Here is an 18,830-nt window from a genome sequence, read left to right on the forward strand (position 1 = left end):
CCTTTACAGCAGCCCTGTCATTCGTCCCACCTAAACAGAGCTGCTTTATCTATTCCTCCAGACCACAGCGCTGCCTAAAACTGCTCGGGATGAGCAGGGGGTGGGAATGAAGTGAGAGAAAAAACAAGTCTGCCAGAGATAAAGTCCTGTGCCTTTCAGCAAAGCCCTGGGACATCGGCGCAAGCTGTTCTCCCAGGGGTTACACTCTCAGACAGATGGGGCTTCGAAAAGCCTCGCCGGACTGAAACAGGACCTTTAATCCAATAAACTGGTTACGGTTTTACAGTTTCACACGTAGTCTCGGTGCACGAGGAGCTGAATGTCTGCTTTCTAAACACTCGTTCAAATCCATTTCGGTTTACTGCCATCGAGCCGAGAGTCTGCAAATGATAAAACGAGTCAGGACATTCGGGCACAGGAAATTAATCAACTGCAAGCTAATGCGTTCCCTAAGTGTTCTTCCTACTTTTGCACCACAGCAACTTGCCAGCCGTTTAGAGTTTGTATTTATTAATGATTTACTCGTTGGACGGCACGTGAACGCAGAACGTACAAAACCATGCAGGTTTTCCCATCGCGGGCAAAGTGCTGACACTGGAGACATAACGGTTATGTGAATGTCTCCTTACAGAAGAGCTTTAATGTGTCTGCTGTTATTATTTACACAACAGCGTGATTTCTTAGTCTTAGTACAAAAACCCGTGAAGGAGTGGTTACTATGGAAACAGTGTATACGTGGCTATAAAAGCTACACTATTAGTCATGCTATAGCTTGCACAATTGTCAGGGGCACAAACAAATGTATTAAATAAGCATCTTTTGACCAATCGGATTTGAGTATTTAACAGTATTGTATATAAGAACTATATAATAATAAATATAAATTATATAATAATACTCTTCCTGGAAATATTGTACAGCGTGATATTTTAATAACGTGGTCTACTTTTTATTCTTTTCTTTAATATTTACTTCATTTTACTAAATGTTTAAAATGGTAATTAGTTCTTTTTTATTACTTTTTTATTTTATTGGTAATTTATTGTCCATTTTTTTCTTCACTATATTAAATGCACTGTGTATCAGACATGTAGACATTCAGAGATCATGATATAATAGTTATCTTTATTTATATTATATTTATTTTCAGTCTGTTTTTCCCTCTATAACGAATAAGAACAGAACGTTTCCAAACGCCGCCGTTGCCTTGATACGCAGGACACGTGTCAACCGTGGCTGTTATGGAGTTGAATTGTTTTCAGCCTGCACAGCCCTCATGATAATAACATTACATCGATATATTGCTTGTGAAATGGCAGCGGGTAGTGACCACAATGAAACCTGATGTCCTGCCTCGAATAGATTTTCACCAGCTGAATGGGAGTGTGAAACTGGAAATGTGAAGAATTCAATTTCCACCATCCCGTACCATCACTGTAGCTTACTGATAAGTATATACAGAGATGAATGCGAGGGCAAATCATGGTATAACTTGTCTGAACATGACGGCCAGATCTGGCACAGTTGCGTTTTTGGATAGCGAACAAAGGTCATATATAGCGTTGAGTAATTGTTGTCTGTTGAGACGGAATATAAAAAAAAACAAAATACATCAAACCTTTAATGTAAATGTTTATAGGTATACACTAAATGCTTATATGTACATATTTTTATATATGTACATATATTTTCTGCACACACTTGTAAATAATTCTCTTTTTCTCATTTCCTCTTCTATTTACTGTTTATTATTGGCTGACGTTTGCCTGTAGCCTCAGTACAATATAAAGGAATCTTCCATTGATTGATGTTATTCACTTCAGTCACCATCACATTCTCTTTAGAAAAACTACCATGGGGCCATTAAAATGCAGGCTATAAAATACATCAAATAAAGAAGACGACATGGAGCATCGTTATCGAGAAAACCCCTGGTTGGATTTTTAAAAAATACAAGTTTTACAGGACCAGCTTTTCAATCTAATTCCCTGTTGTCCTTTATCCGATGAGCATGTGTGATAGTGAAGCACATGACACGTAACCATGTACGCAAACGTGCAACGCATCCTGTAGCATGAGAGTCAGTGCACTGTTTGGGTATCGGCTGTGTCGCCACCTCACGGTTCAAGAGTACCAGGTTTGATCCTGAACTCAGGGTACTTTGGTCCACATAGGTTTCTTTTGGGTTCTCAGGTTTACTCCCTTCCCCTGAAAACATGTATATGAATGAGTGTGTGTGTGTGCACGGTTTCTCATTCAGAGGAAAAACCAGCACTCCATCATGACCATGGAGGGTTGTTACAGTGTCATGGTGAGTCACGGTACAGAATCAGACACTTGTCTCACTACTGAGTTTGTCAAAATGTTGATAAAATGCACTTCTGCTTCCTTACGTGTCCAGTTTCAACTCACTAGTCATAACCCCCTTCCCTCTAGACTCGGTCGAATTTAAAAAGCAACCAAATAGTTGTGTGTAAGCCCAAACAAGAACCGTAAAGACGTCTCACTTATGATTCATAAACACCATGAAACTGTGCCACACTCACTGCATGACATTTTCAACCTCGATTCTACGAAGCGTCATTATATCCGAATAAAAAAATTCCCGGGATCGATCAATGATTTGCATGCATTACTGTGCACCTCGTACTCCCGAACCCAGATTATCCGTTTCCCCAGCAGGATTAGACGCACAAGTTAGATCCGTTTAACGCTCCAACGTTTTCCTTCAATCCATCCTGACCCATATTCACCATGCTTCCTTTTCAAGATCTTTAGAAATACGAAAGACTGATGATGAACCGAGGCCCATTCGGCTTCAGGAAATCAGCCTTTCAAACTCTTGAGCTTTTCCAAACATCTTCCAGGTGAAGAAACAAACCCACTCTCCAATCCAAAAAAAAAAAAAAAAAAAAAGTGCATGATGGAAATGCTTTTTAATGCACAAGCAGATCATAACTCCTCCATCCAAGCAGATCTGCTCACACACACACACACACACACACACACACACAGGATGTAACCAGAATCATAGTCCTGCACTTTTCCTCGGTCAGCCTGGGCGTAGATCAGATGAATGGAGTGTGAAGGAGTGTTGGATTAGCAGCTAAGGTACAGAAGAAGGAGGGAGGGAGGGAAGGAGAGAAGGAGGGAGAGAGCTGAAGAATCCCAGCTAAGGTCATGCAACGTTTCTCAGCTAACATAACACTGCTAGCAATTTTAACAATACACCAACCAACATATCAAGATGTTTCTGGAAAGATTGACCAAAAAACAGACGTTAAATCTGATTAAGAAAATCCTGAAACACACACACACACACACACACACACACACACACAATCATGCAGCACTTAGCTAAGATTAGCAACTCATACTCCAATGAAAGAAAGGATGCATGTAGGTTTTACCAGAGCAACCCAAAATAATCTCGCTCGTCTCTCAAAGTGCTAATAATAAAAATAAAAATAATAAATATCATTAAATATAATAATCTAATCTCCCTTTAGACAGACGCATACAAGGCGTGCTGTAGTCCATAACACACGTACTGCTCAGTGTGTAAGTATGCAGATGGAGCTGGAGCCTTTAGCGACACTACGCTGATTTCTCCCCCCATTACACAGCGACTGGAGCTCGGGGCAAATACACTGAAATACACGGTAACACGGCGCCGGGGCGAACCCTCCTCTTACCTCATCGCTCATTTCCCATCTTGTAGCAACTCTCAGTAACGAGAACCGACCGGGGGGGAAAAACCCGTGAGGAAATCTAAAAGAAAAGCTCCAAATTTGACGAATTATAGTATGGTTTTTCTCTCCTCCTTCACTCCCAGCTCTCTCTCTCTCTCCTTTTCTATCTCTCTCTCTCTCTCTCCTTTTCTATCTCTCTCTCTCTTTCTGCCCTGTAGCCGCCGGATGGCTTCACTACGCAACGTTGGAATTTCCAAAGTATCGCGAGAAAGCGCGAGATCGAGAGTGACGTCTTCGGGGTTTGTGATCACAGGACGCGGTCATCCAGCAGTCCTTCCTTCCTTCCATCGCGGAAGAGGCAAAAGTAAAAACAGGGATAGTCTGCACTCAATAACACAAGAGGTACTGCTGCATTTCTAAAGCTTTTAGTGCACATTTTGTTGAACAGGATATAGGTGATCTTTGTTACAGTGATCTGAGCTAATCTTTTTTTTTGTTACGCTTTTATACATGCTTTTAGTGCCCAGGTATCAGTGTCAGCTCTTCTCATGCACATGTACAGTCTGTATAATCTATAAATAATTATTATAACTGTGTATTACTGTTATAATAGATATATAACTGTATAGTGTCTATACATACATCTTGTGTAACTTTTGAGCAGTTGTGTATGCAATGGTACATGTACCATGATGGATGGATGGATGGATGGATGGATGGATGGATAGATAGATAGATAGATAGATAGATAGGAAAGGAGAGAGGGGCAAGATAGATAGATAGATAGATAGATAGATAGATAGATAGATAGATAGATAGATAGATAGATAGATAGATAGATAGATAGATAGGAAAGGAGAGAGGGGCAAGATAGATAGATAGATGGATGGATGGATGGATGGATGGATGGATGGATGGATGGATGGATGGATAGATAGATAGATAGATAGATAGATAGATAGATAGATAGATAGATAGATAGATAGATAGATAGATAGATAGGAAAGGAGAGAGGGGCAAGATAGATAGATAGATAGATAGATAGATAGATAGATAGATAGATAGATAGATAGATAGATAGATAGATAGGAAAGGAGAGAGGGGCAAGATAGATAGATAGATAGATAGATGGATGGATGGATGGATGGCACCAGGATGCACTATGGGAGGAAGGCAAGCCAGCAGAGGCTGTGGGACGCTTTGGACAATGTCCTGCAGTAACATCTTGTGGATCCATGTGGATGTTCATTTCACACGTACCACCTACCTTCTAAGCATTGTTGAAGACCATGTACACCATTTCATGGAAACTGGTACTGTATTCCCTGATGGCTGTAGCCTCTAACAGCAGGATAATGCGCCCTGCCACAAGCCATTAATTGTTCAGGAATGGTTTGAGGAGCACAACAACAAGTTTAAGGTGGACATGGCCTAATAATTTCCCAGATCTCAATCCATTTGAGCATCCGTGGGATGTGCAGGACAAACAAGTCCGATTCATGAAAGCCCTAACTCGCAACTTTCAGAACTTAAAGGATATGCTGCTAACATCTTGGTGTCAGATACCACAGCACACCTTCAGGGGTCAAGTGGAGTTCATGCCTCAATGGGTCAGTGCTGTTTTTACAGCAAAAGGGGGACCAACACAATATTTTAGGCAGGTGGTTATAATGTTATGCCTGATCAGTGTGTGTGTGTGTGTGTGTGTGTGTGTGTGTGTGTGTGTGTGTGTGTGTGTGTATATATATATATATATATATATATATATATATATATATATATATAACGATACACATAATTCACGGTTTGGTACGTACTTCGGTTTTGAAATCATGGTTTAGTTAGATTTCGGTGCGGTTAAGGGGAAGAAATGCGAAACATAAAATTGCTTGTTGTTATATAGTTAAGCAGTTTATTGTTATTAACATTTGTGATCAACTTTTGAACAGTTTACATTTTTAAACCGATTTTAAATAAAATGCCTGCTTAGTAATAAAAAATATTATAAATCTAATTAATGCAAATGCACTTTTTATTATATTAAATCAATTACATTTGAAAATTAAATTGTTGAAATAAAGTTAAATAAGTGGAAAGAAAAATTTAATAAAATAGTTTACATTTTTGGACCCCATTTGGTGTGTGTGTGTGTGTGTGTGTGTGTGTGTGTGTGTGTGTGTGTGTCAAGTCAAGTCAAGTCAAGAAGCTTTTATTGTCATTCAACCATGTATAGCTGATGCAGTACACAGTGAAATGAGACAACGTTCCTCCTGAACCCAGGTGCTACATAAAACAACATAAAACAACAGTAAACAACAGTCACAGAACAGAAGAACACAGGGCCAGGAACTAAGATCCTCGCCACATAAAGTGCATGTGTGCAACTGGTGCAAACAGTGCAAAAGACATCACAAGACAGTGCGAGACAACACAGGACAGTGCAGGACAATACAAAATACACAAAATATAAAAATAAAAACAACAATATAAAAACAACAATAGCTCCGCCAGTAAGACCTGTCGTAACAGAATAAGGTGCACAGTAGCAGAAAAATGTAAACAGAGAAATGTAAACAGAATTGTGCAATTCTATTTGCACAATTCTATCTGTGTGTGTGTGTGTGTGTGTGTGTGTGTGTGTGTGTGTTTTACATTTCATATTTATATTTCTAAAGATATTATCTACTCAGCTGTTCTACTTATTTCAGCACACTTTAACAAATGTCTTAATTTTTTCCATCCTTCAATTTTTCACTCCCTCGATTATGTGCAATTGTCAGGATTTTCTCCTTTTAAAAGAAATTCTTGAAGCTGAACATAAGACTCTAAATAATCCATAGCGCTAGTGTTAACCACTTGCCACTTCCTGGTTAGCGGCTAACACTAGCGCAGTGGATTCTTTAGATTTTTCATGCATGCGCTAAACAAATCGTATTTCCGGTACAGAGTGAGTAGCCACAGTGACACTGTGCTAACTCTAGTTACGTTTTTACACCCTTTGCATTGTTGTGTATGTTTTCCAGTTTAATAATAATAATAATAATAAAATGCTCTTAAAGTGCGAGGCGGAGACTAAACAAATTAGCGGCCTGCCACTTAATAAGTTCCTGAGGGAACTCAGATTGTTATTATGTTCTGCAGGTACTGTAAAAAAGGATTGCATTCTGTAATTTACCGGTGTGTCTGTGTGTGTGTGTATATGTATATATATATCTCCAAAAGTTATATACCGTGTATATACAGATATTATTGGATGGAATGTGTTGAAGCAGTGCACAAAAATAGGCAGATCGTGTGATCAACAGGTTTCTTTGGATTAATTGAAACTCTTGTTTTTTCATCGAACCTGCGCAAACTTTTGCCAGAAGTCCAGGATGAAAGGGCTGTACTGCAAACTGGGTGAAACAGAGGAGCTGAAGTTTATTATACAGGAGACGGTGAGTATTGACCATGTTGTATATTGTAGCATTACAATATAGTAGTTATAGTAGTTACGATACTCGATAACTACTATAAAATATAGACTATAAAAAATAGTCACCATTTATGAGTGAAATTAGTTGTGAATAGCAGCAAATGTGTGCAAAGCACAAAAAAACCCAAAAACTTCATTCAGTAAGAGAAACTGAAGAACAGAATTAATTTTAATAATAAATTGTTTCTGAATGCTGACCTACAGTGAATTAGAGTGAATTGTATTTCTGAAATCTGACAGAATTCAAGCATTTAACTGTTATACATGTACTACGTAAAATGCACCGATTTGCGCAGGTTTATCTGATACAAGTATAGATTAGGTATTATTACCAGTGATGCACAGTAACGAAGTAAATGTAATTCGTTACTGTAGTTAAGTAGGTTTTTCACGTATCTATACTGTACTGAAGTCTTTTCATTTGGGGAGACTTTTACTTTCTCTTCACTACATTTCAAAGTCAAATTTCCGAATTTTTACTACATTTTGGGAAATCAGTCGTTCTTTTTTTATTTATGAGCGAAAAAATACTAAACCGGTCAAACACGCAGCAATCCACCAATCAGGGCAGAGCACGCTTTGTTTTTAATGTGTTTTGATTGGCGCTTGGTGGCGTTTACTTACACTAACATACAGTTCAGCATCAGTTCAACCTTATTTGTGGCCTTATTTGTGTTGTGTGATTTATTTAGTATTTGAGGTTTTTGGCTTTTAATATCAATCAGTGTTTGACAGATCGATGGGCTGAGAGTAACATTCAAGTCTTTTTTTTACATAAACTGAGTTGTTTAAGCAAAGAGTCTTGTGACAAAAGTGATAATAGGAACATTATAGCCGTAATAAATAATAGTACTTTGGATACTTAAGTACATTTGAAGGCAAATGATCTTGTGTATCTCGAACTCAACTACATGGTTTGTGTGCTTCATCCACCGCTGATTATTACTAGTTATGAAACTATTTTTATTGTCTCGGTTGTCTTTATTTAGAGTATAGCTGCAAATCTTGGCGATCATCAAGTCAAAGTCCAAGTCAAAGGCTGTTCGCTTAGTCCCGTAGACATCAAGGTAAGTGTTTACCAGTGTTCAGTCGGCCATGACTTGACTTTTCCCCTTAGATTTCCATGTGATCACACAAGCGAAGACAAATGTGTATGTTTTTCAGCTGTGTGAGGATTTGAAGCTGCAGAGGGAACATGTCCCAGTGGGTCGAGAGATAGCCGGAGTCGTGCTCCAAGGTAAAATTTATTCAAATCACAACTTTGTTGAATCATTTATCAACATCGCTTTTCATTTCTGTGTAACAGTTTTATCTTCCTAACTATACAGTGGGGCCCAAAGTGACCTTCTTCCACCCTGATGATGAAGTTGTAGGTAAGGAGTGTCTGGATGCATTACTGTGAACTCTGTATTTGACGTGAAACAATTTTTGAATAACTTTTATTTTGATACACATTATCAGGAATTCTTCCCCTGGATGCTGAGATGTCTGGCCTTTGCGACGTCGTCCTGGTGGATGAATATGATTTAGGTAATTTTAATGACAGACCATTACATATGACATTAATATACGACGTGCTAGCATGCATGACTGAAAACAGTGTGTGTGGGTGTGTGTTTAAACAGTTCAGAAACCCGAGAAGGTTAGCTGGTTTGAAGCTGCCGGAGCAATTAAGGACGGTCTCAGGGCCTACATGGCGCTACACACTCTAGCCCACATGGCTGTCGGAAACACACTGCTTGTCCTGGATGGGGCGAGTGTAAGTTGATGCCTGTTGTTTATTAACTCGATTTTCAGAAAGAGAAACTTTCAGTTCTGCTTTCAATGAGCTAAAAATATAGCAGAAGTAGGAAAAGAAAGAAAAAAGAAACAATTAGAAGAAAGGAAATGGAACAATAACTATGAAAAGAAAGGGAGGACCAGAGATATTCAAAAACACATAAAGGAAATAAAAAAAGAGAGAAAATAAACGAAGAAATAGAAATAGTGCGAGAAAGAAAACCAGAATACTTGGGGAGAAAAAAAGCAAAGTAAGAAAACAAAGAAGCAGAGGAAAAAGAGTAGATGGGTCACACCGTGTTCACATGCAATGTGTGGGTGTTTGTGTGTGTTTGTGTGAAGCACATTGTGATTTTCCAGCAGGCATTTACAATTTAAATCACACTTAACATCAATGTTTTCACTGAGACAAATTCAAGCTTCACTGGCAATGTGGTTTCAAATATCAAAAGAATGTGTGATCCATAAACAATATAACAATTCAACAATATACCAAAAACGCATTCGCCAGGCTGTAATAGACAGATCCCTTAAATGACAGCAAAAAGCTAGAAAAAGCTTATTAGCCCTTAATAACACAAGCCTACAAGGCTCAGAAAGATCAGTTTCACTTGGTCATACACTGTTTGGACACTGTTTGTGGACACCTGACTGTATGATTCATATGTGCTTTTTGAGCATCCCATTCCACATGAATCACCATTTACTGGTGGAATATCCTCCACTATTCAAGATGTTTCACTAGATTTTGGAATGTGTTTGTGGAGATTCGTGTTTCAGACACAAGGGCATTAGTAAAGGCAGGTACTGATGTAGGGGATGTGAGGAGGCCTGGGGTGCAGTCAGCATTCCAATTCGTCCCAAAGATGTTCAGTAGAGTTGAGTTCAGGGTTTCTATAGCAGGTCACTCAAGATCTTCCACTACCAAACTATGTAAAGCATATCTTAATGGAGTTCGCTTTGTGCACAGGGGTATTGTCATGCTGAAACAGGTTTGCGTCTCTTTTAGTTCAAGTGAAGGGAAAATACATCCGATAAAATTGTGTGCCTTCAACTTCGTGGTAAGACTTTCTGGGAAGAAGTGCATATGGCTGGAAAAGTCAGGTGTCCAGATATTTTTGCCCATATAGTATATATTTTTGTTTTCGTTAGATTTGATCAGACAGACAAAAGTAATATTTTCAGAAACTATAGTCTTGACTTTAGCAGGACCAGGTTAATTAGGCCTGAGAGGTTAAATTATATATTATTTTAATGAATAAATTCTTAGAGAAAAGAAGCTTTACTTTTCAAAGAAGATCATTAAAAAAGAAAGGCTTTAAAACCTAATGGTTATAGTTGAATAATTATTTTGATAGATAGTGTTTTTTATATTCTTATTAGAATTATATGGATTTCATTGCAGTATGTGTTTGTGCAATATTTCTGAGTGAAAGTATGACTCTCATGTGGACAAATGGAATAAATGATGAAATGTTAAGTCTTGGGGGAAAAAATGTGCTTCACAATGGCTTCATTTTACACCGTTGCTCAATTTTTATTCCAAAATTTCCCTTAATTTCAATTAAATATTGTTAATAATCTGCTGTGAGCGCGAGAGTTCTGTTAAATATGTTGCATGTCATATACGTGTGCACACGCCACAACTTTTAGCCTGGATAAATATACATTTGCTGATTCCGATTAAGGTACAGATATGAGATATTTTCCTGTATTTTCACCTCAGTTGACGTAAATAAAAAATACTATCTAGATCATTTCACACATCTGCCTGTGGTTTATCTACTCATAGAATCACTTGGGAGAGTCTGCTGTATCTGAATTCAGATTATGAGGATTTTACCTGTTAAATTGCCATGTTCAATAAAATTCTTGAAATATTCCACTTGTTTCCTCGATGTGTGGAACAAATTTACACTTTCTAGTGCTTTATAAGAGGGTTCAAACTGTATACAGAATTATGAGTAAAAATTGTGTTAAGATGATAGTGATTGCTACCCATATATATTATATTTGCATATCTTCTACATTTTTAGCCTTTTGGTGTGCTGGCCATCCAGCTTGCCCATTACCACGGGGTAAAAGTCCTCACTACTGCCATATGTCCCGATGACCAGAAATTTCTAGAACAGCTTCGACCAAGTATAGGTAAGAAGGTAAAACACAAATTTTATGTTCTGATTTTTCTTTCCTTTATTGGCTGTCCTGTACTTAATTGCTATGTATTTAGCTCTTTACCTTTTTCTATCTTCTGCTCTCTCGTTTTTACTCTGTGATTTTGAACAAGGTGTGCTGGAATCACTCGTAGGTAAGTGTTTAATGGTCTGAGTGGCTGATTTCATGAGCGTAAGAATCTTTAAGAAGTCTCAGCGGCGATACGGAAATATCGTTGAAAAGGTTTTGCACTTTCGCGCAATAATTTGCTCGTTTTTTTGTAAATAAAGCAAGAGTGATTGGAGTCTGGGACCCAAAAGTGGATTTAGTGGACTCGTGCATGGAAGAGACTGGAGGACTCGGGGTGGATATAGTCATTGATGCAGGAGGTAAGGTTTTTTAAAAGATGTATAATCGTTCAATTACACTTTCAAATAAATTCCAAACATTTAGACCATGAAGATTTGCAGTCCACCTTTTCTCTGTACCTGTTTGCTTGGCTTGTGTGTTTGCAAAAGGGTGTAAACCAGTCTTAAGGTTTTATTGAGCAGCCTGTTTTCAGACATTTGTGTGTTTTATCTCCAACCAGTGCGTCTTTACGAAGAGGAACCTGAGGTGAAGAGACATTTTCCACACAAGCACAATATTATCTCTCTGCTTGCAGTTGGGGGCCACTGGGTCACTACAGAAGACACCTTGCAAGTAATTAACCATATTTCTACATAACTCTGAAGCAATGTCACTAACAATCACCTGATATAAGACGTGACCCAACCTGAGACATGTCTATCACTGTTTCTCTTCAGCTGGATCCTCCAGACAGTCGCACTCTCTTCCTGAAGGCCGCATCCGTCTCCTTTCTAAATGAAGAAGTGTGGGAAGCTTCCAGGGCCAGACAAGGCAGATATCTTCGTATCCTTATGAAAGCACTCAGGCCATTGTGCAGTGCAAGCTTTATTCAATTTGTACTGGGTGAGATGCTCTAATGACCTCTATAAAAAAAAAAAACACTGATCAGATTGTCACCTTCTTTTCGCTACTCTAAAATGGTTTGTGCAGTTTTTTAATCTGAGCTTTAATCTTTTTCCTCATTTAAATCTAGACTTCTTTCATATATAAATAAATGTACCAATTCTGTATTTACATTCTTAGTGAGTTACTTTTTTACCACAACGTTATGGGCACACAATGTACAGAATGTCTCTAGATGCTATAGCATTTTCCTTTCACTTGAAATAGGAGACACAATGTTTTTCCAGCATGACAAACCCCCTGTGCACAAAAGTGGCCTGCTGTAGAGCTCTGACCCCAAACGTACTGAACACCTTTGAGATAAATTAGAACGCTGACTGCACCCCAGGTCAAATCTCCACAGAATATTGGGGGATTATAAATGGGGTGAGAATGTGATGTTCAAAAATCACATAGGAATCTTATGATTGGGTGTTCAAACAAGTTCTCAACGATTGTACATTCTTCACTAGTAGGATATTTCTTTCTGACAACCTTTCTGATGATCCAGTTCATCAATAGGATTTAGGTGCGGTGACTGGGCAGATCATTCCATGATAAATAAAACTCCAGCTGACTGTTTGCTCTCTGAATATCACTCATTGTTTGATGAATTCGGTTCCACAGAGCCGCAGTCCAGATGGAACTGCATGGTGTTGAAGTATGGAATAGTTGCCATGTTGGTTCAGTATTACTTTAACATTCTTGCTCCAAAACAACCCCAAACCTTTAAGCTTTCTCCTTCATGTTTGACTGTGGATGTGAGGCAGTCTGCTCTCTTCTTCTCTCCTGTTATCTGTCTTACAGAAGTTCTTCTGTTAGACCCAAAACTGTCACATTTGGACTCCTGTCCACACAACTTTCTTCCAGTCATTCACTGTTCAATTTGTGTATGTGTTTTTACCTTTTACCTAGCATGCATGTTTCCAAACTTTTGACAGAAACTAAAAAACTTGAAATTCATAGATAACCACGGTGGAAAACGTACTGCTAAACCTACTGCACATTGTGCACACCTGAAGCAGCATACAGAATTTGTATAATCTGCATTAATGGATTTTCGTGAAAACAAACCTGCACTGCTCTCCAACAAGTCCACAATCCATCTTGTACAAACCTGTAAAATCAATTTTTTTTTTTTTGGTGAGACCAAGTGTAAAAATGTCCTATTCAGAACACCCATTTTGCAGTTTGGTGATCTGGCTCACAGAATACAGTAGGCATATGGCTGAATTGTGTTTGAGCCCAGAGGAAGTTTCTGTTCTGTCTTTAGGCTTCTCGGCTGCCATTATTTCTGTGACAGCCCGATGAAACTGGGTTATATGCCTTTAGTATTTTCCCTCAGATATAATGAAGGACGTGGTGGAGAAGCTATCGACAGGGATTCTCAGGTAAGATTACACTCTATATGACTATGCGAATATAAGGCCGAGAAGTGTTAACGAAACTGAGAACATGGCAGTACATCATGTACCGTTAATGCTGTGATCGAATATTTATGCAGACATTCCATATCACAAAAATTCTAATTTCTTTGAATGTAGCATCAATGCTTTTTATATTTTGTACTGTGTATGTGGCATTTGCATGATGTATTATATCTTTTATAGGCCACTGTTGGAAAAACCTGTGCCCTTGTATGAAGCCACAGTTTCTATGGAGATGGTGCAGAGGCGACAAGTCAGAAAGCGAGTTGTGGTGAAGCTTTAAATATCAAAGAACTACAAAGTCCAGAGTTCTGTGGTTAAAAAAAAAAAAATTTAAATACTGTAAATACAAATATTAATTTTTGCTGATTTTTCTTTTTTCAGCAGGCATTAAATGTGTGTGTTTCATCTGATAGATAGCAAAAGACTGTGACTAAAAATAATTCTATACAAATGTTCTGATATTAAAAATGTATAATTATCATTATTAGGGCTACTTGTCTGATTTGTTTGTAGTGTTGATTAGAAATGTAGTTTAAACCTGGCAAAATTAGAAAAACACTATTTTTTGCAAATTGTAACGTTATACATTAAACTAAAGCATAACATTTAAAAAGAAAGGTCCATGCTTTGCAAAATCACACTAACCAACATCTATAATGCTATAATCCTGCTTCTCCTCACCTGTACATAACATTTCTTTTAGCACCAGTGGCTTTGTTAGAGGTGACTTTGTAAAAATGCTAATTTAAGACCAGTTTAATTTAATTATCATTTTAATATTAAAATATGAGGCTTCTCAAATCATGTATAACTAATGGAACATTCTCATTTATGTATTGGGTTAAAGCTGTGTTTCTTCCCAATACCAAACATAGTAAACTTTAGATTTGTAACACTTCAAACCAAAAAAATCACCCACACGACTTGCGTTGCCAACTGTTCTTATTAAATTGTACTTTAATTGGACAATGTGTGCTTATACTATACATTTTTTTAAGGATTTGGGGGGAAAACGTAGAGTAACTCAAGTAATTCAAATACAAAAAAACGTCATTGAGGCAGATTATTCCTATTATTATATGCCTCAATGCTTTGTTTAGTCCATTTAACTACACATGGAGTTGTGGGTTTCCCCACGGACCATTAGTGCTGACGCACCACCTGTTAAACTCTGGAGCGCTCTGGACAGGTAAACACAGAAGACGCTGCAGAATGAAAAAAATGGAGGAACGGGGAGAAACAGAGAAGGGCGAGGAGAAGATTCACATGGAAGCCTGTTTCTGCCACTTAAAAATGAATAATTATTCTAATTATTTCCGTGCAATTCCAACTTTATTTCTCGCAATTCAGACTTTTAGAGCAGCGTTACCGCTCTGTAGTGCCAAAAAGCTTCTAGAGAATTGCATGGTATCAAACAAAGTCTCTGATCCTTGGAGAGAACTCTGTCTAAAAATCAGCTCTGGAGGAGACGGAACAAGACAGACGAAGCAAAAGAGCCTCATTCATACACCAACAGCTTCAAACGTCAGTTAAACACATTTTAAAATCATTGCAAAATTGCCTGAATTAAGTTATGTAAACATATAGTGTATATTAAACGGCAGCAGACAAAACGGGGTAAATAATTGAAATGAGCGAGGGTGAGGGCAGCAGGGGGTGCTCACCTGGTGCCCCCCAGCTGGTTGTGTCCTAGGTAACCACCTAGTTTGCCTATGCCTAGTAACTGTGCTGCTAATGTGAATGCCAAAAATGAAACCTTGTCTTGATGTTAGTTATAATCTTTTAAAAAGACAAAGCAAGGCCATGGGACTACTAAGCCACTGATCCTGGCCGGCCCTGCTCTTTATATCCATTCCAGAAGTTTCCAAACTCACATGCTCCTGCTTTGACTAAGTCTGGTTCCACACTTGTTTGATGACGAAGGATGAAAATCCAGGAGGCAGACAGACACACTGAACTCCAAAGATTCCCCTGGGACCAGCTATTCTCCATAACGAGAAATGTCAGTGTTCCCTTTGTGCTGACTTGGCTCAGTTCTCCGTGTCTTGGCAGGAACACAAGTAGTGACTATATCCTCTGGCCCCTTTAATGTTTCATGGTTCACTCGGTTGTCATGACGATGACTGAGGCAGAATGTTTTGGAGAACTTGTTTGGAACGGTCTAAAATCACACGTTCTTCTCGTCTCAGACTCTCGACCAAGCAGAGCTGCTTCAGCTGGGCCCCGTCTGCACCATGCTTGAGCTGAGAGATCTGAAAATACAAACAAGCAAAAGATTAGATATCTAAAAAAAACTGATACCATTAGCACTTTGCTTCAGTGGTGTAAATTATAAAATTTAATTTATAATTATATAATAATATAATTATTATTATATAATTATTATTATAATTATATAATAATAATTATATTGTAATTGTAATTACTGATGAAATGTTCAATGACAAAGGTTTCTGATACAAGTAGGGCTGCATCTCTTCTTCTTTTTCCTCTTTCAGCTTCTCCCTTTAGGGGTCGCCACAGCGGATCATCCGTCTCCATACCCCTGTCCTCTACATTTGCCTCTTTTAAACTAACTACCTGCATGTCTTCCCTCACCACATCCATAAACATCTTCCTTGGTCTTCCTCTTTTCCTCCTTCCTGGTGGCTCCATTCTCAGCATTCTCCTACTGATATACCCCATGTCCCTCCTCTGCACATGTCCAAACCATCTCAATCTCGCCTCCCTCACCTTGTCTCCAAAACGTCCTACATGCGCTGTCCCTCTAATAAACTCAAATCTAATCTTGTCCATCCTCGTCACTTCCAACGAAAACCTCAACATCTTCAGCTCTGCTACCTCCAGCTCCATCTCCTGTCTTTTACTCAATGCCACTGTCTCTAATCCATACAACATCACAGGTCTCACCACAGTCCTATAAACTTTCCCTTTCATTCTTGCAGATACCCTACTATCACAAATCACTCCTGTCACACATCTCCACCCACTCCACCCTGCCTGCACTCTTTTCTTCACTTCTCTAACACACTCTACATTACTTTACACTGTTGACCCCAGGTACCTGAACTCCTCCACCTTCTCCACCTCTTCTCCCTGCAACCGCACCACTTCACTGCCCTCCCTCTCATTCACACACATGTACTCTGTCTTACTCCTACTGACTTTCATTCCCCTTCTCTTCAGCACGTACCTTCACCTCTCCAGGCTCTTCTCCACCTGCTCACTACTCTCACCACAAATCACAGTATCATCTGCAAACATCATAGTCCATGGAGACTCCTGTCCGACCTTGTCCATCAACCGATCCATCACCACTTAGAAACAGAAAAGGGCTGATCCTTGATGCATTCCTAATTCCACCTTAAACCAGTCTGTCGTTCCTACTGCACGCATCACTGCTGTCACACTTTCCTCATACATGTCCTGCACCACCCTCACATACTTCTCTGACACACCTGACTTCCTCATTCAATACCACAACTCTCTCTTGGCAGCCTGTCGTACGCTTTCTCTAAATCCACAAACACAATGCAACTCCTTCTGACCTTCTCTATACTTCTCCATCAACATTCTCAAAGCAAACAATGCAGCTCTGGTGCTCTTCCTCGGCATGAAATCATACTGCTGCTCACAGATGGTCACCTCTTCCCTCAGCCTGGCTTCCACTACTCTTTCCCATAACTTCATGGTGTGACTGATCAACTTAATTCCCCTGTAGTTACTGCAGGTCTGCACATCTCCCTTATTCTTAAAGATCAGCACACTCCTTCTCCATTCCTCAGGCATCCTTTCACCTTCCACATCCTGCATAAAAACTCCACTGCCATCTCTCCTAAACATCTCCATGCTTCTACCAGTATGTCATCTGGTCCAACCGACTTTTCACACTTGATCCTCTTAATCGCTACTTTCACTTCCTCCTTACTGATCCTATCCACTTCCTGCTTCCCCATCTTTACACCATCCAACCTTCTCTCTCTCTCATTTTCATTTCTCAAGAATTGGGCTAAATTTGGTAAGAAGAATTGTGTAAGAACTGGGAAATGGGTAAGAAATGGGCTGCAACAAATAATCAATAAAATCGATTATAACTAATAAAATTTGTTGTCAACAAATGCCGTTATCGATTAGTTGGCCTGCTTGTTACCGGTTGGCGTGACGGTAACATAACACAACCGTCAGCAGGAAAAAGTGTGCGTCCCATCCAAGGCATAGAAGCATTTTATATTAAACGCAACAAAGAAAACTGTACCTGGAAGTTATGCTAAGCTGAGCTTGTGTTTCATGGAAGTACCACAGTGATGCACAAGCTCATGAAAACACACTGATGTCACGGATGAAGGCGGAACATCAGCACGGTAAGAAAAACTGTAAAATCCTCATCATGTAAAAATGTGTAAAAGTGTAGTTTAATAAAGTGTTATTGTATAAACTGTTTGTAACTAAGGAAAAGTCGCACTGCATCTGTTCTTTTGTGACTCACGAGCATCAGGTTGTGCAATCAGCTCGCTCGCGACGTAGTGATGGATTCAATAAAAACAGTGCGAACAAACATTAAATCTAAAAGCAGCAAATAACAGCAGCAGTAAACTATTACATTTTTTAGTCTCTGTTTTCAGCGAATGCTTATGCATTTGTGCACCTATGCATTTTTTTTTTTATTATTTTTTTTATTAAGCCTGTTATCTTACTGCGATTCAAAGTTCCATTCTTTTTTTAATGTTTTTAATGTTTGTATATTTTATTTATGCATATCATTTAATTATTATACAAAATTTAATTAATTGTATATTCTAGATGCATATATCTTCACAAATGTACTAAATATCTGTGTATTTTATTTTTGAAACAAAAATTGTCAATGTTACAATGTTATATAATATTTTATATTGATTTATTTTTATTTTTTTTACATAAAGAAACAACCCTGCATAAGGGAATTTATTCGAAGGAGAAATCCCTCATGCACTCCTCAACAAACCACTGTAAGCTATAAATGTCTAAATTACAGATAGTTAAACTCAATATGTGGCTTTTGCACTTCCTGAGCACACTTTTATGCATAAATACACTAAATTAGGGTTTTATATAGTTACAATAAGCTACACATCTAATAAAAAAATGTAGTTTTTAATCCAAATAATCAAAGAAGAAAACAATCGTCCGATTAATCCATGATAGAAATAATCGCTAGTTGCAGCCGTAGATACAAGTATAAAAATTTTCAACTCGAGCAAAAAAAAAACAAAGAAATATGAACACACTTGAATCCTCTGCAGAGTTGAA

At 38.5% G+C, this 18,830-nt stretch overlaps 2 protein-coding genes across 6 annotated transcripts in view; one reads left to right on the forward strand and one right to left on the reverse strand.

The window, feature by feature from the left end:
- Positions 1-18,830, reverse strand: part of setd4 (SET domain containing 4) — a 493,820-nt gene that overhangs the window by 468,613 nt on the left and 6,377 nt on the right. The window contains exon 10 of one of the 2 annotated variants that reach the window (XR_014530518.1): positions 15,026-15,793. Coding sequence is in view for 1 of the 2 variants with exons in the window: in XM_083523137.1 (XP_083379263.1) it covers positions 15,653-15,793 (141 nt within the window). In the remaining variant the exon portion in view is untranslated. Of the gene's footprint in view, positions 1-14,610; positions 15,794-18,830 lie in introns of those variants that run through there. The other variant, XM_083523137.1, reaches the window with a different exon arrangement.
- cryzl1 (crystallin, zeta (quinone reductase)-like 1) lies at positions 3,807-14,025 on the forward strand (the record flags this gene model as incomplete). Of its 4 annotated transcripts, none has more annotated exons than XM_083523128.1 (14): positions 3,807-4,094; positions 7,061-7,129; positions 8,157-8,234; positions 8,332-8,404; positions 8,496-8,540; positions 8,629-8,697; positions 8,793-8,926; positions 10,983-11,094; positions 11,234-11,254; positions 11,391-11,489; positions 11,690-11,802; positions 11,907-12,012; positions 13,457-13,502; positions 13,722-14,025. In XM_083523128.1, the coding sequence occupies 14 exons, from the start codon at positions 3,807-3,809 to the stop codon at positions 13,819-13,821; spliced, it is 1,353 nt and encodes a 450-aa protein (XP_083379254.1). In that variant the 3' UTR covers positions 13,822-14,025. The 4 variants fall into 4 exon arrangements, with proteins under 4 accessions (XP_083379254.1, XP_083379255.1, XP_083379256.1 ...); XM_083523131.1 differs by having other exon boundaries at positions 3,918-4,094; positions 7,058-7,129; XM_083523129.1 differs by lacking the exon at positions 11,234-11,254 and having other exon boundaries at positions 7,058-7,129.

Source organism: Silurus aristotelis, assembly GCF_946808225.1.
Source record: "Silurus aristotelis genome assembly, chromosome: 20".
Lineage (NCBI taxonomy): Eukaryota > Metazoa > Chordata > Actinopteri > Siluriformes > Siluridae > Silurus > Silurus aristotelis.